General features: G+C 32.7%; 1 protein-coding gene across 8 annotated transcripts in view; it reads right to left on the bottom strand.

Annotated features, from left to right (window-relative positions):
* The window catches only part of LOC118203587 (uncharacterized), a 61,488-nt gene that overhangs the window by 33,308 nt on the left and 10,486 nt on the right, over positions 1–17,694 (bottom strand). For all 8 annotated transcript variants that reach the window (XM_085821278.1, XM_085821280.1, XM_085821276.1 and 5 more), the window contains exons 2-3: positions 2,525–2,567; positions 199–249 (exon numbers count right to left, since the gene is read on the bottom strand). In XM_085821278.1, the coding sequence (XP_085677404.1) occupies positions 199–249; positions 2,525–2,566 (93 nt within the window). In that variant the 5' untranslated portion in view covers position 2,567. The remainder of the gene's footprint in view (positions 1–198; positions 250–2,524; positions 2,568–17,694) is intronic.

The raw sequence follows: 17,694 nt of genomic DNA, 5'->3' as shown, positions 1-17,694 counted from the left end.
GAAGATTAATGCAGTTTTAGTGTTAAAATTCCAATCCACACTGGTGTGTTTAATATATTTTGTCAAACAATTTTTGGCATTAAGAGTGTGTTGTGAAATATGTAAAAAAATATTGTTATCATTAAATACAAGGTGTCTAAAATGCTATCAGATTAGAACCATCATTTACTTCCAATTCTGTTGCAAAAAATAACTTACTTGGAGCACTGAGGCAGGAGACTCTGCCCTTTTTCTCTTTTTCCTGTTGCCCTATAAAAGTAACAAATATATTTAGAAACAACTATTACAATAGTTAGTGCATAAATTACAAATAATTCTTATATTTACAATCACATATCAAAACCTTGAGATTACAACATGACATTTATGTTTATGCTGCTATATTGAGATCACACATTCATAAAATCACACAATTGTATTGCCATTTCAAAAACTGAGTTTCTCTTACTAATAGAATGGCATGCAAAACACATCTCTAAATCACAAAACTAAATAAAACAAAGGAATTCATAATTTTAAATAAATATCAGTAAACTATTTAAATATATAAAAGCAACATTTTAAAAACTCTCACCACATAGAATCCTGCAGTTTTTCATTGCAGTTACAGAAAACCTAACTGCAGTTAAAAACATCATTGCATAATCTTCGAGATATGTATAAACAAGATATGATGGAAATTCTGAAGATTTAGTTTCATATAATCAACATTAGTCTTCAGAATATGTTGTGTCCCATATATAGAACCTTTTACAATGTAAGAAATACGAGGGCCATCCAGGAAGTAGATTACGTTTCCGTCTGTGTCCGCTAGGGGCGGGGCTAGCGCGGCCATCTTGGGGTCAGAGCGTTGCGCAGCTCAGTCTGCATCTAGCCATGCTAGTGAGAGGTTCGTGCTGTGCTCCGTTCAGATACTGTGACGGTTTGAAATGTCTGCGTTAATTGAAAATCCCGCGAGCTGCGAGGTGCGCTCAGTAATAAGGTTTCTGACTGCAAAAAACTGTAAACCGATAGAAATCTATCGGCAGCTTCGTGAAGTGTATGGGGACAACATTATCACTGAAGGTGGAGTGCGTCAGTGGGTCATAAGATTTCAAAATGGCCGAACCAATGTTCACGACGAAGATCGAAGTGGGAGACCCAGCATAGTGACCGCCGAACTTCTCGAAAAAGTCGATGCTAAAGTCCGTGAAAATCGAAATTTCAGAATAACGGAACTTTCTTTGAGTTTTCCACAAATTTCGCGAAGTTTGTTGCACGAAATCATCAGCGAAAAGCTTGGTTACCACAAGTTTTGTGCAAGATGGATTCCAAAAATCTTGACAGAGGACCACAAAAATCAGCGAATGGCTGCAGCGTTGAACTTTTTGGACGCTTACCATAAGGATGGTGACTCTTTACTCGATCGCATCGTTACTGGTGACGAAACATGGGTGAAACATGTGAACTGTGAAACGAAATTGCAATCAATGCAGTGGGGGCACACAAGTTCTCCCCAAAAACCCAAGAAATGCATGCAAACAATGTCGGCAAGGAAGATGATGGCGACTGTTTTTTGGGACAGAAAAGGTGTAATTTTGGTGGACTTCCTGGAAAGAGGCACTACAATAAACTCTCAAAGGTATTGCCAAACTCTCCAAAAACTCAGAAGAGCAATTCAAAACAAGCGCAGAGGAATGTTGAGCTCTAAGATCTTGTTGATTCACGACAACGCCCGGCCCCACACGGCAAATGTCACTCGTAAAGTTCTTGAATCTTTTAAGTGGGAGTTGTTTCCTCATCCGCCGTACAGTCCCGACCTGGCACCGAGCGACTTCCACCTATTCCCAGCAATGAAGAAGTGGCTGGCTATGCAGCGTTTTGATGACGACGCACAGCTGCAAGAAGAGGTAACGAAGTGGTTGAAGGCGCAGGCGGCCGAATTTTTCGACGAAGGAATTTCCAAGCTCGTCCATCGCTACGATAAATGCCTTAATTTATATGGTGACTATGTAGAAAAGTAGTATTTGAGTGTGGCTTTCATCTGTATATAATAAAATTTGTTTCCTATACTTTGTTTATTTTTTTATTCCAAAATGTAATCTACTTTCTGGATAGCCCTCGTATGAGCAGAATAAATACTGTGGAAACATATTTTGGATAAAATGAGATGCTGTATGGATTCTATAGAAAAAATTTATCATTTAGCATTTTAGAGTCAAAGCACACAGATTTGTAGAAATTCCCATTAATGATGCTTCAAGTTTATAAATAACATTTACAGTTACAACTCTACTTTTGTGGTCACCCAGAGAGATATTTATACAAAAAATGGAATAGTATTGAAGATTAATGTAGTTTTAGTGTTATAAATTCCAATTCACATTGGTGTGTTTAATGTATTTTTGTCAAACAATTTTTGGCATTAATAGTGTGTTGTGAAATATGTAAAAAAATATCGTTATCATTAAATACAAGATGTCTAAAATGCTACCAGATTAGAACCATTATTTACTTCTAGTTCTGTTGCAAAAAAATAACTTACTTGAGGCAATGGAGCAGCAGCTTCTGTTCTCTTCCTTTTCATGCTGCCATATAAAAGTAACAAACGTATTTAGAAACAACTAACAGAATAGTTAGTGTGCATATTACAAACATTTCCTATATTTACAATCACATATCAAAACCTAGAGAATGCTGCATGCAAGTTTTAAGAGTGCACTGACATTAAGTAAAACTAATATAAACTATGAAAAAATTATGAGTTGCTGGAAATGAATTTTTCGAGTTCAACAGTTTCGTGCACATTTATGGTGAGCCATGTATGTCAGATTTTGTTATACTATCCTACATTACGAAGAACTTAAGACCCCAGAATTATGAATTAAAGAGAATTTACTATAAATACATTTAATATTTCCAAAATTTATCCCCTAAAATTTCAAATTTCATACGAAATTGATACCCTATGTATCATTCATTTGCATATTCCAATATTGAGATTCTATTCAAAAGAACATGAAATTCTTATACATTATTATACTAGATATGTGCAATATATTGCACTTCATATAACTTCTTATACACATATTGTTTGCTTTGAAATAGTTTACACCAGTTTGCTTTTACCAAAAGCTTCACTTTTATTTGACTTTGCTTACTAGAAGAAATCCGAAAAAGAGCTTCACTTACACCAGGGCTTCTGCACAGCATCACACGATGCAAGTAGAGCCTATGGGCCACAAAAACTGGACACTTACATACTGGAGATGTTGGTCAACAGAAGAGAATTTTTCAAATTATATTTTATTTCAAACCAGTTCACTAAAGCGTTGTTTACTAAACTGCCTTGAAATAAAATTAATTATTCTGGATAACAAAAAGGCAGGCACAGGAGGCTGTTTCAAATGCAGCTTAACAATGAAGACACTTTTTTTAATGTGAGATGAAAGTCTCCTAAAATGAGTGTTTCTTTTAAACCTGTATACATGTACCATTTATTGTAGTGACAGCAGACTTTACTAAAAGACTCTCTTACTAAAAGAATGGCATGCAAAATACATCTCTAAATCCCAAAACTAAATAAAATAAAGAAATTCACAATTTTAAATAAATATCAGTAATTAATCCGTACTCGTCGGGACTTGAGCGATTCTGGATTATCGATTTTTCCGGATTATAGATCATCAGTTTAAATCTGGTAAGATGGCATGCAGAAATTATAAAATTAAAAATACGAAACCGTAATTTATGAAATAAAGAACAATTATGATCTAAAAGGTATCAAAATTTACAAAAAAAAATAAAAAAAAAAAATAAAAAAAAAAAAAAATAAATAAATAAAAAAGCTTATTATTTATTTGTTTACTTTATTAAACATTTCTTTCAATGTAAGTCGTTTAAGTTGCTTCTTTTTTTATGTGATAATACATTCTCTTTAATTCTATAAACAGACATAATTTCTTGTTCACTTACAAAGTTCTGCTGTATAAGTCCTATAATTGCTGTGTCGAGAATACCGACTAATTTGTCAATCGAAATTTTTTTGTTTTCAATTTTTTCGGCGTTAAAGATAAACAAAGGATATGCATTTATCCATTTTTTGCAGCAATTCCACTTTTTGTTTAATGGACTTCGAAACATACTTTCGCTTTGTAGATCCTTTACATATTAGTAAATATATATCAGAAATTCTATTTGACATAATCGAAAATTCAAGCTTACTTTTATAAAATTGCTCTAATAGTCTGCAAAAAATAATAAGCCGAATCCAATTCAAAGATTAAGGAACAACGTAATCTGCAACATTAACTGAATTAGATAATTTTAGCTTAGCTTATACCGTCCGTTATACATTAAACGCGCATTCGTAAACGTATTTTGTGCACGCGCGTATTCGCCGCCGTAAAGGTCTTACACGCATGCGTCACTAAGACGCATGCGCAAAAAGTTTGTAGCTTTGAGGTCCGGATTATGGGTGTCCGAATTAACGACTTTTGACTGTACTTTCTTTTTAATTCTGTAGACAGACATAATCTCTTGTTCAGTTACATTGTTGAAGTCCTGTAACTGCTGTTTTGAGACTTCCAACTAACTTGTCAATCGAAATTTTCTCGTTTTCAGTAACTTATCTGTCCCTTTCTTCACTATCGGTAGCGGTAATTTCTGGATCTAGAACCACACTACAGATTTCGCTATTCATTAATTGATTGATGATTGAGAAGCATTGTCATCACAACTTCTTTATATCATCTTCATTTATTACCGCTTCTCCACATTTCTTTACAAAATCTGTTAATTCGAAAATTTCACCTTTGCTTTGCTATATCTGAAAACCTTTAAAATTCGCGGCTATTATCATTAAATTTAGCTATCCTTCACTATACATATTTGGCTATGCATCATGAGCTTGGCGACTAATGACACGTCGTTCCATTAAATTTTATCTTGCTTCTATCATGCACTGAGACAATTAAGCCTGCATTGTATTAGTTTAGTTATCTATTATACTTATGTCTATTTCTTGCACATGCACATTATCAGAGTTCTGAATAAATATGTCCTAAATTTTGCAACCCAGTGTGACCATACGAGTCCTGCGCTGGTTCCGGGTTTATGTGAATACCAAATCAGTTATTCTTAATTCAAAGAGCCCTAAATGTAATCTTTGGGTTAACAAAATCTATTTTTAGCATATGGAAAGAAATTTTTGGTAAATTTTTCCTCATCAACAATTTTTAGCACAACTGAAATCAAGCGTAATGTCAACATATAAGGTCACCACACTCTTTTATTATTCAAATACTAAAAAAAATATTTTTTTTAGGTATTGCTATGAGTCATTACTCAAGTAGATAACGAGTACTGCGAGTCATTAGTCAAGTAGATGTTTAGATAAACATGTGGTAATGAAAGGAAAGTATAATAAATAATGATTTGCCAGGTGTGCATCAGATCTATGATGTACCTATGCAGAATGTTTCGGTTTGAGATGCGTGCCAAGCAAATACGCAGCAACGGAGCCAAATTACTGATCATACAAATTTATGCTAAATTGATTGTTTCTTCAGTAACAAGGTATTTTATTTGGTGTGGAAGTGAAATTAAGAATTGGGACTCTCCAGATGTTTTATTATACACGGAGGGGGAAATGAAATGCGCATGCGTAAAGCCTACGAGAAAAATTTTATTGATGGTTGATGGTTTTGATTTTCTTGATGGTTTGTGGCTTTGAGGTCCGGATTTTAGCTCATTCCAGATAATGGACGTCCAGATTTTGAACTTTGTACGATACCACTCAGGTGTGGCAGAAACTCCATTAGGATTTACTTATTTGCACATCTTCAGGGAAAAGGGGGCCCATTGTTATACTAAGCTAAGAGGGATGCGGTTTCCCTTGCATGTACTATTGGACCCAAAACACCCAGTTCAGTTTGGGGGAAAAAATACAGTTTATGCTTTTGCATGATAATTTAATACTTGCATACAAATATTTTAATAAAAATGTGTAAAGTTAGCCATAATTAAATACATTAGTGTGATGGTTGAGACTGAATTTTATATGAAAATTTTTGATATATTTGGTTAAAGTTAGTTGTTGATATTCATAACACAGATTGCAAGTGTTGATCTGTCACTTTATTTCTTAATTTTGACTTCATTAGATTCATAAGAGAAAATGTTTGTTCACACATATATATATGCTACCAAACATGATAGCACATCTGCTTGCATTATTTTTTAAGTGCAAAAATTCGGCAGGTGGAGTTCTACAAAAGTCCAGAATATCTAAATCATGGAATCTGGATTTGCATAAGTCAGAAGTTTGTACATCGATAAGTTCTGATTGAACATCTTCTGGAGCTTCTTCGACTACAACGGAGCCCTGAACAGTTTAAATTTAATCTTATGCAATTCAAAGTCTGTAAATCACTACAAAAAAAATAAGCAGCCTTTCCAGTTGTTTATCAGGAAAATTTTCTTTTAGCTTCTTCAGGTACAGAAAATTGACAAAATTTTGACAGCCAAGCTGCTTTGAGAACAGCTGGAGTTTTAGTTTGAAAGCAGATACTGCTTGTTAGGTGATTGATGAACTAATTTTTTTCCCATCAATTTTGTGTTTAGGTCATTCAGATGGGCTCTCGCATCAACTAAAAATGCTAAGTCGCACTTGAAAGATGGTTCCTTTACAGTGGCGTAGCTAGGGTGGTGCAAGGGGAGACATCTGTCCCCGGGCGCAACATCCAAGGGGCGCCAAATTGATGCTATGAAATTTTCTAATGAAATGTTTTCCATTCTTGGCACACAGAAAGGGGCGCAAATTCTTCAATTTTCCCCAGGCGCTGGAAACCCTAGCTACGCCCCTGTTCCTTTAAAAACCTAGTTTGTTTCCCATTTTCATCAAGGGATAGTATTATTTCATCAATCAAATCAGCAACCCTTTTCAAAGCCTCTCTACGGCTCAACCATCATACTTTAGAGTTCCCCGGGCGCTGGAAACCCTAGCTACGCCCTTTTCCTTTAAAAACCTAGTTTGCTTCCCATTTTCATCAAGGGATAATATTATTTCATCAATCAAATCAGCAATCCTTTTCAAAGCTCTCTACGGCTCAACCATCATACTTCAGAGTAATATATGAGATCACTATGTGGTGCATCTGTATGTTCTAGGATTTCCTTAAATTGCTTGTGGTTTAAAGCATGCCAGTGAATAAAATTTATTGTATCGCTCACTACTTTCATTAGGCGGTCAAATCCTAGTTCTTTCGCGCATAGCTCTTCTTGGTGTATGATAGAATAATATGAAAGCAAATCTTTTCCTCTATCATCCTCTCAGTAGACTCCCCTAACTTTATTCCCTAGTTTATCCCCTAAGATTTCAGATTCAAAACAAAAATGATACCTTATGTGCCATTTACGTGCATATTGCTATATTGAGCTTCTATTCAAAAGTAAATAAAATTTATTTCAAAGTCTTTATTATTTTCTCTCAAATTAAAAAAAAGCATTTTGATGTCATAATGGTAACTATCCACCGATCATCAAATCACACATCTGTATTGTTATTTCCCAAAACTGAGTTTCTTTTCTAAAAGAATGGCATGGAAAACATGTCTCTAAATCACAAAACTAATTAAACAAATGAACTCATAATTTTAAATACATATAGGTAAAATATTAGAGTCTACAATAATACAAGAAATGAACTTGCGAAATACTGTATGAAATAAAGATTAACCGATGTATGAAATATTTACTAGATTAAAAACCATTCTACATCTATTTTCTTGCTTGGACAATGTTCTTTCTTTATTACTTGTTCCGCATACCTGTCAGTTTCTATTGATAGTATTTCCCAAAAGTTCACATTCAATACTTCTTCAAAAACCTCTAATGGTTTGGATTAGCACCTAGTTTTGCATAATCAGAGGGTTTACACCAGGTATTCCTGTAAATTTTTTTATTTCAGGCACATTATCTATTTCCTTCCAACACCATTCTTCCGATGATTTGTCTGCGATTCCAGAAGGTTCACAATCATCATCACTTATTAGTCGCCTAACACGTTTTCGCTTTCTTGGTAATATTTCACTATTATTATCTTCATTATCAGTATCAGGTAAGTGTACACTTATTTCTTCTGATTCTTCATAATCGCTCCAATCACCTTTACCTTCATAGTCTGCAAAACTCTTATCTATTATGGTATTTACTATACAACACATTTTTGCGTTATTTTTCCGTTTCACCGGCGCAAACCTCGCCAAGCAGACTTTATTGCTTTATTGGCAACAACACACAGTATACACATAAAAAATGTCAGCAAATGTTAGTTCTAAGATGTTTTTTTATCTTGAATGCATAAATAAAAAATATTTAAATATTGAATTTTGGAACAATATTGAAAGAACTTTTCATACCATTTAACTGAAGTTAATTCTTCACACCAACCATAAATAAATCTTACACACTTCATGAAACTCAACACTCCGCGACTTTATCGCTTGTGCCAGCGAAATGGAAATTTGCGCCAGCCAAACGGAAAAGTACCATTTTTCCTTTACAGAAATATATATTGACCGATGCTCACACTAAATTTTTACAAGAATGAAATCTTACAGACTAACAACAATTTGGGCGTGACTTGTACCAAGAAATTCTATGTAACAACATGTGATAGGATCTGTGATATTTCCACAAGTAAAAAAGGTGTTGCCAAATTCAGTACACTAGAAATTTTAAACTAAATTAATTATCATATTCAACAGTATGCATGACGAGTGTAGCTCGTCATTGTGCGATATGGCATGAAAAACCAATGACGAGCTTGACTCGTCATTTTACCGGAAGGGGTTAAGCTTTTCATGTAGGCACAAAGGCTCAACAGCGGCCAAGTGGTAAAAAGGCTAAACACCGTTAGCTCGGTCCGGGGTTCACATTCCGATGGAAAGGCTGACAGCATGGGCACTTTCGTGGTTTTCCCCTTGCTTTCTAAATGCTGTTTAAATTTGCTTCATTCAAAGTTTTTGTATATAAATAATTACGGTAAATTAAAATGAACTGTTTTTTAAGTGTTTACAGTTGCTTTTGTAACAGACAGCACCACTACTTTTTCCAGTCACACAGTTGGACGTGCCGTCCGCCAACGTAACAGCTAATTAAAAATATTCAGAACTACCTTTCAAATCTGCATGATCTGATTTATTCTTATTTAATGTTAATATTTATTTATTTATTTATTTATTTTAATTTTTTTATTTTTTTTTACGTTTTGCAAAATATTTATTTCTTGTGCTGTGTTTTATATTACGGATAAGAAAATTTTCAGTGTGTGGATATACAAGTGTGAATTTCTTTTATTAAATTAGCTGGTTTAAGTATTTCACTGAATTACTTGGTATTAATATAACTGAAAGTGAGCTCCTAAATGTCATGGATATAGATTATATCAAGAACTTCGCGCATATAGTGAATGAAACACACCCGATTTTGTCCTGCTATATTTAGTTGTCAAAATCTATTTTAAACAATTGTTGTAGGCACAGCATTAAAATGTCTGATGTGTAGACCACATGACTTCCCTTGCACGGAATATTAAATTATGAGCACTTTTTTGGCTGCATTTCATTGAAACTTATTTCCTCGAATCTTTTTAAATTAAATAGATTTCTCTTTAAATTAATTCAGTTCTCACTTCGCAACAAGACAAAAATACAGAAAACCTCAAAATAGCTTTATTAAAAATTGCAAAATATAGAGAAACTTAAAACACCAAATACAATTAAAACAAAAAAACAATTTTTACAATTAAAATTATTGTTTCTATGCAAAAACAAGTAGTTACACCAGCAAGCAAGAAGGCAGATTTTTCGGTGCACAAAACTGAGTTTACTTTGGGTCCCACTCGGCAAAAAGACACTAAAGGTGCAGAAACGGACTTAACTCACTATTTTGCTAAGTTTCAAATGCAAACAAATATGGCAGCTATAGTAAAAAAAAATTAGGTTTAACCGCACTTAAAAAACTTTTATATAGCTAATAATTCTACAACTATTGCATGCAGATTAACTAAAGGCATAAGAACTTTAACTGGAAGATAAGAACAACATAATTCAACCATTTTTAAAGCAAAATATGCACAATTTACCAACATATAAAAATAATTTTTTAAAAAATGAGCTCACGCAGCTGAGTAACAAAGTGGGTATATTTGCATATTTATATATGTTTGGTGCAGCCGAATTCAACCAAAAAGGTAGGTGCACAACTACATGTTATATCATATACAAAATTTCAACGTTTTGAGTCTACTCATTTTTGATTTATGCGAGTTACATACATACATACGTACGTACGTCCAGACATCGCAAAAAAATCTGTCCTGAATCCATTTTAAATCCTTTTTGCAACCCGTTTTGGAAAAAAGAGTCCTTTATTCTGTTCTTACCTACAGATGTCACGCAAAAACATCCTTCATTGTATCCGATAGCAGTTAATATTTGGGTATTTTCATTGAAATATCATACTCGAAAATTTTTATGATTGCGACACTTCTTACAAAAGTGCAACTTACTTCGTACAACAACTTCGTTCATTGACCGTCTCATTATTTACAACTTACTTCGTACAAGGAAGTAAAAAAGTGAGTTCCCAAATATCCTAATTTTCTCAAATAATCAGCAAATAATTAATTTTAGTCCTTTTGTTCTTTCATATTATAATAGTTTATCATTTATCAGTACAAAAACTGAGGTAATTAAAAATTTAACTTTTTAGATATTTTTAGTATTTTTTCATTAATGTTATAAGATATTTTCTCCCTCCTTTCTGCATGCCTTCATAATGTAACCATAGCTCACTCGGCGCGTATTCGAGAGGTGTAGGTTCGAGTCCCGGCGACGCCTTTGCACATTCTTCACACCTCCTGCCTTAAAATAACCTAATGACTCTACAGTGGTGCCCGAACTAAAACGTGGTGAGCGTTGATTCTTCACAACCAGGATTTAACGATCGGGTTCCCTAATCTCCATTCGCCCTTTATAAGGGATAATGTATTTTCTCTTTCCTTCCAGCATGTCTTTGTGGTGTGATGCTCAGCATACTCGGCGCGTATTCGAAAGGTTCAGGTTCGAGTCCTGGCAAAAGGCATCGCTCATTTTCAAAAATATCTCTCGGCGTATTATAAAAAAGTAACCTAATAGGTTCTAAAATGTAATTAATGAAAATCATTTCAATCCAAAATAGAATTTGCATTAGTGAATTTTAGTTAATAATACTGCCCCCCTCTATTCTGAATATTATTGGAAAAATTTAAAGATCAAATTTGATAGTATCTTAAGATGGTTTTGCAGTCGGAAAACAAACTCATATTGATTCATCCTTTTTTTTCTTTACAAATGCCGAATATCTGTTTGCAAGTTCAATCTGTTTTCAAATCAAATGCCGAATATCTGTTTTCTATTTGAACTTGATCAAATAGTGTGTTAGTGTTTAATTCAAAAGATAATATTATGCACTGATTAACATTTCCTCTAATTTTTAATTAAGGTTGCCTATGAGCAAGCCCTTTAATTCTGACTCGCAGCTTTTATTTTTAGGCCAGAATATGAATGTTGGAGGGTTAAGGATATTAAATTTAAACAACGGGATTTCTTTTGAAGCACTGCGACATGACAATGTTTAATAATCTTAGCATCGTTAAGAATAATTTTCTGGGTTCTCATATTGAAATTTTCCCAGAGTATTAAAAGTTGTAAATGAAAACGTAAGCGTATTATTATAAAGGAAAATGTAGCCGAAAACTGCTGCGACTGCTATTTAACTCTAAGGAGGGGTTATCAGAGAGAAAATGAGAATTAATATAGATTAAAATTGCATTTTAGGTAGTTATTACTGATTATAATAGATTGCAATATTTGAATATGAATTCTTTGAATATTTAAGAAAAAAATTATGACTGCGAAAATAGAAAAATATTTTCTTGGATTGTTTCCTTTCTCATAGAATGCAGATGAATTCTGTTTTACTTAATGAAAACTAAAATTTATTTGCTAATTAATCTGTCCTCTGTGAAGACTTTACTTCAGTGATCTCTATTAATTTGCCATTTGTTTTTCTTAATTTAAATGCTTCAAGAATAATTAGAAAAGGACCTAATTCTCTTCTTGCCCTTAAATTCTTCATTTGTAAAACTGCATTTTCAGCTATAATCATGTGAAATAATTCTCTAAATATAATTCAGTGCAGACAAAATAAGACATATAAACAGCTTGGAAATGGGATCACCACTGAGATTCTGTTTTAGAAATATGATGAAGCTTACGAAAAATCTAGGAAGCGAAGTAATTCCATACCATATTTTATAATTTTTTATCAATGATCAACCTGTAAATATAATTAATCGACATGCAAATATAATTTAATAATTTAACGTGTATGTATATGTTACCGTGAAAGACCGAAATTGGAGAATATCGACTTTCACCGGAGAATGACAACATTTACCAAATACATCGGTGAAAGATCGAATATTGCATTACATTCTTGTACATTCGGACCCTCATCGGTGTATGTCGACAATCACAGATATGCTCTGGTGTAGGTCGAAAAGAGAGTTAAAAAAAAAGTCATAAAAGTTTAAGTTGTTGCAATAAATAAGATTTGAGTCACATAATTTAGTAAGTTTTTTATTACTATTATTTTATTTTCTCATTCAGAACGCACTGTATAATCAAGTAAGTTTTTGACTTCTATTATTTTCCTTTCTCATTTTGAATGTATTGTGTGTTTTAAATTCTTATGTTCTTATTTTAAGTCTCAAGTGCGTTTTTTCGCGACTGAATTACGGTAAAGAAAATATCATATTCTTATATGTTCAACATTCACCGGTGAAAGTCGACATTCTCCAGATTTCAGTGTTTCACCGTAACGTATGTTCTACATGTAAATATTATAATATATATATGCATGTATATGTGAGGAGAAGGTTCATTAGCGGCTGAGCGGTAAAGCTGCTGAACATTGATAGTTTGGTCCGGAGTTCACATTCCGGTGAACAGATTGGCTGTATGGGCGTTTACATGGTTTTCCCCATGTGTGACGCATATACGATCCAGTTTTGCTTAGAAAGTGCTCCACAGAGGCATCCTTACCCTTAGGCAGATAGCCGTCGAGTGCTTTGCTATATTTAAATAAACCACAACAAACCATATAAGTAATTTAAAAATCGCTATATTTTATATATGCTTACAAAATGGTATATATATGTAATTAAAAATTTTCTAATTGCTTCAGAACCTAACATTTATATAGATATTATATACATATATATACATTAATGAACATTGTATATTTAAAATTTTTTTCTTTGATATTTTATACCTTGTAGAGACATTAGGTATTTTTTTCTGGAAGCAGGCAAGATGAAAAATTAACAACGCCTTTGCCGGGAATCGAACCACGGACCTCTGACAATACCGGCTCAGCGTGCAGAACCACTACACTACGAAGGCAGGAGAAATACCTTATAACCTTGTTCCATATTTTGTTGCATTTATTTATGCCTATATACATACATATAAAAAAAATAACAATAGGCTAAAAATTAAAAACAAAATTTTTAAACCCGTCCTGTGCTATAGCTGCAGGATTGAAGTAAAATAAACTTAAAGCATCTAAAGTTAGAATTAAATTGGAATCAAAGCAAGGCAATTCCTCGCCAATATTAATAATTGCAACTGCATATAAGAGGTTTAACTTAATATCTAAACATTTGAAAATTAAAATAAGAATTTATTAGTAGAACAAACTCAAAAAATAAAAATGCGAAAAGGAAAAATATAAAAATTAATTAGATGCTATAAGTTCATATATATATAATTAAGAATTCCACATTAACTAACACGAATATAACCAAAAACTGCATCAATAATGCACAGTTCAGTAAGATTAACTGCACTGTTAAGAATTTTCTGCAGTCTAGTTTGCGTTATTTTATTCATAAGTCCCTAATCAAAATCAATTAAGTGTTTACGCAGCGTTAGAAAATTAACTAAAAGTGCAGTGACCACAATGTATTTGCAATTTGGTAAACGATCCTTAGACGTGAAAAGGTCGAAAGCCACTTGTGTTTAGACTTCTCAGATACTTCGTACACATGTAACATAGCATTCGAAATGCAAATCTGGGTATTTACACTATAGATTTATTGATGTAACAAATATGCACCTTTCTACTCCCATGCCTTTAAAAAAAAAAGAAAAAAAAAAAAAAAAAAGATGCTATTTGCCTTACAGTTTATCATTGAATAATCTATTCCTATTGTACAAAATTGCATTCATACATAGAATTAAACTTGTTTTCCTCTCCATAAAATTGAATGCGGAGAAGTTAGATGTTTTAAACGACACCTACATTTTCCCATGCCTCCAAAGCGAGCTGTGTCACGTCCTTTTTCGGCACTTTCCATCTTTAAGTTTGTTTGTAATTTATGACTATGTTTGTAATTAAGACCCCTGCGATATAAATGGCCAGTTCAACCCCCTATCAGATATTCTCAAACTGCCTCTTCGGAACAGAAAAAGCAAATAAACGAGAGTCCACTTTCAAAACTACTTGAGGAAAGAAATATTATATCTTATGATGGGCCCCAGACCCAGGATGCTACATTGCCCCCCCCCTTTTCACTTCTCTGGAGATCCACTCACTGCGCCCACTGCAAGAAGATATGCTAGCTGCTGGCCTTATCCATTAGTAAAAATAGAGGGCTGAATCATGACAGGTAATGATTTTTGAAATCGAGGCCTGACCCCAAGGAAAAAGATTTCGATTCACCATTGTAGATGCAATTTAAAGTCAGGGTTTGCGATTATTATTCAATTAGAATATTACTCAATTTTTAGCTAATTACATGTCGCATAATTTTTTTTCCTCATTTGATTTCAATTAAAGGTATCGGTATTTGCACAGGAAACAATTGTTTAATTTTGTATTTAACTCTGAATAGGAAAACACAAAAATTATAACTAGTAAAAATTAAGAGGTTTACTTAAAAATTATATTAAATTAAAAAAATCTAATGGATCCTATAGCCACGTGATTTGGATTTAAACATTTAATATACAATGAACCTTCTTGCGGCAGCTTCTTTCAAAAATCAGCAGCATTTCCCAGAAATAAACACTTGTCATGTAGTCACTTAACTCAAACTTGGAATTTTCTGTAGCAATTTTAGTCACATCTTAAGAAGCATAAAATTAACTTTAGACCCAAACTCAGTCACATCATCATAATAGTGGATTTGAGTTCTGAATTATTCATGGGGAACAGGACAACCATTTAAATCTCAAGAACCCTAAAAAAAATATTAAAAAGTTCAAGTCAAGAATTTGTATGCTAAATTAAATACTGTTAAATAAAACAAGTTCAAAAACATCATTAACCAACATATAGACGGAAAAGAATTATATCAGACTTATTGTGTTAACATGTGGTAGTTCTAATTTACGGTTAAGACAAGATAAGCATCATCATTTACATACTTAACATACTCTTAGGATTACTGATTCTGACTCTGCCAGTCAATTATGAAAAATGAAGATACAAATATTTCAAACTAAATGATCCTGCTTACATTTACAATTACAGAAGTGATCTTAATGGATAAAGCTTGTACAGCCATTATGTCCTACATTATATAAAGTGCAGAACCAAAACATTTTAAAGAGTACCCTATCACCTAAAGGGGAATAAAATGTTATGGTTTTGAACGTGACGTGTCTACACAAGCCTGATTTCATCATCTACTACAACGTTTTAAAAAGGTGAGTAATGTTCTGTATGCTAAGCTTGTACTGTGTGCATTAAATGATGCCTAAACAATATATTTTATAACCTTTAAAACATAAACCAACTGCAGTAACACATTATTAAATAATATGACAAAGGTAGGTTAGGTTATTTTAAGTTATTAAAATCTTAAAAAAAACCCACAATTTTCCCAAAGGCTAGTTTCGCCAACATTAGGGCTTTTAGATTTCAGAAACAACCAATACTACTTGCCGATTTTTTTCAAGCAGAAACCAAGAGTTACCCTACAGTTAAGATCAGCCTGATGTCTGATTATACTTACATAATGTAATGATCAGTGTAATGTTAAAATTTACAGTTTTTCTGAATTAAGATATCTTTTGTCATCCACAGAAAAAATAATGAAAGTTTTATAAAATGTGTTCAACTGTAGCTTACTCATTAAACAACATATCGATATAGAGTACGAACTGATGGTAAAAATAGAATCGAAATAGAGTATGAATTGAGAAATTTTTAAGTAGTGAATAAAAGCTTTTACTGATCAAAGTACTTTAAATCCGGATAAACTCGGTAATGTACCGTAGATCGAAATAAAATTAAATTAGACGTAAATATTAATTGATTAAACACAGCTTGAACCCTGATGTAAACATCTACAAATATCTCCATTAGATTAAGATAATTCAGATCAGATGGTGTTTAATAAAATTAATAAAAAATACAATTCAGGTGTAATAAAACTTAATAAGAAAAATTATTCTGAAAATCACTAAAGGTGAAAAGATGGAATTAGCACAATTTAAGTTTAATTCACTCAATGAAATTTATTTATTTCTGGGAAACATTTTCCTTAATAAAGGCTAAAAATTGAAAACTGGAAGATTTGATCTACCAAGAGACAAGAAGAAAAACCAGAGTTGGCAGCTGTGGTTTATGAATATAAAAAACTATTTTTATTCGAATCCTGGTATATACCAACATTTCTGTACTCTTTTTTTTTTTGTTTAATTTATAAAGTAAGTTAAAAAGCAATCTAAATAAAAATATATATGCATTTTTCCAAGTACCAAGGAAGGGCATGATTGGAATGATCTTCTAGCAATGGTGAAAGGCGTGGAATAGGGCAAAATAGGTTGAGAACCACAATGTTAGATCTTTTAAGTACTAGTAAAAAAAAAAAAAAAGAAGTTTGAAGCTTTCCAGGGCATTCAATTATTATTAAATTAAATTTGTTTACATCTAATTAGAATTTTGATACACTTCCGCAAAGAACCCGGCAAATGCAAACATCCCCAACTTTGCCGATAATAGTTCAAACCTGGTAATCCGGCAGATTCAACCTATTCGCTTGCACGAAGGTTGCAATCATTACTCTAACGTTCATTTTGTTGAATTATCCCCGTCGTTGTTCGCATTTGCCGATTTAAATTATTCTTCACTTATTTATTATTTTTTTTTTGTATTTTCCCGTTATTATTTATGAACTTTTAATAAATACATAGAAATATTTTCATGTAATTAAGGAAGTTTTCGGTGACAGATGCTAGTTCGTGGAAGAAAATATGGTGGAAGGGGGTTAATGGTAATTGGTAACATGGCTGTTAACGTAGCGTTAAGCACGCAGAATCATGAGGTTTCCAAACGATAAAATATTTTGACTTCATGGGCCACCAAAATATGCATTTAAAATAATTAATTAAGTAATGTTTTTATTATTGGTTATGGTCATAATGAGAAAAACAATATTTATGGCTTAAAACTTCAACCAGATAATATATTGTTAATGCACAATTAGATGATTCAACTGAAATAAAAAAGTATTATTGATTCTCTAAAATGACGGAATAGTTTTATGGATACCCAAAGTCATCAAAATTAGCAAACCACTACTTGTGTAATGAATCC

This window comes from Stegodyphus dumicola, chromosome 7 (assembly GCF_044657685.1).
Source record: "Stegodyphus dumicola isolate Sdum_Otavi_A_Nest chromosome 7, ASM4465768v1".
Lineage (NCBI taxonomy): Eukaryota > Metazoa > Arthropoda > Arachnida > Araneae > Eresidae > Stegodyphus > Stegodyphus dumicola.
The sequence above is the reverse complement of the archived record's forward strand: the minus strand, read 5'-3'. Positions and strand labels throughout refer to the sequence as shown.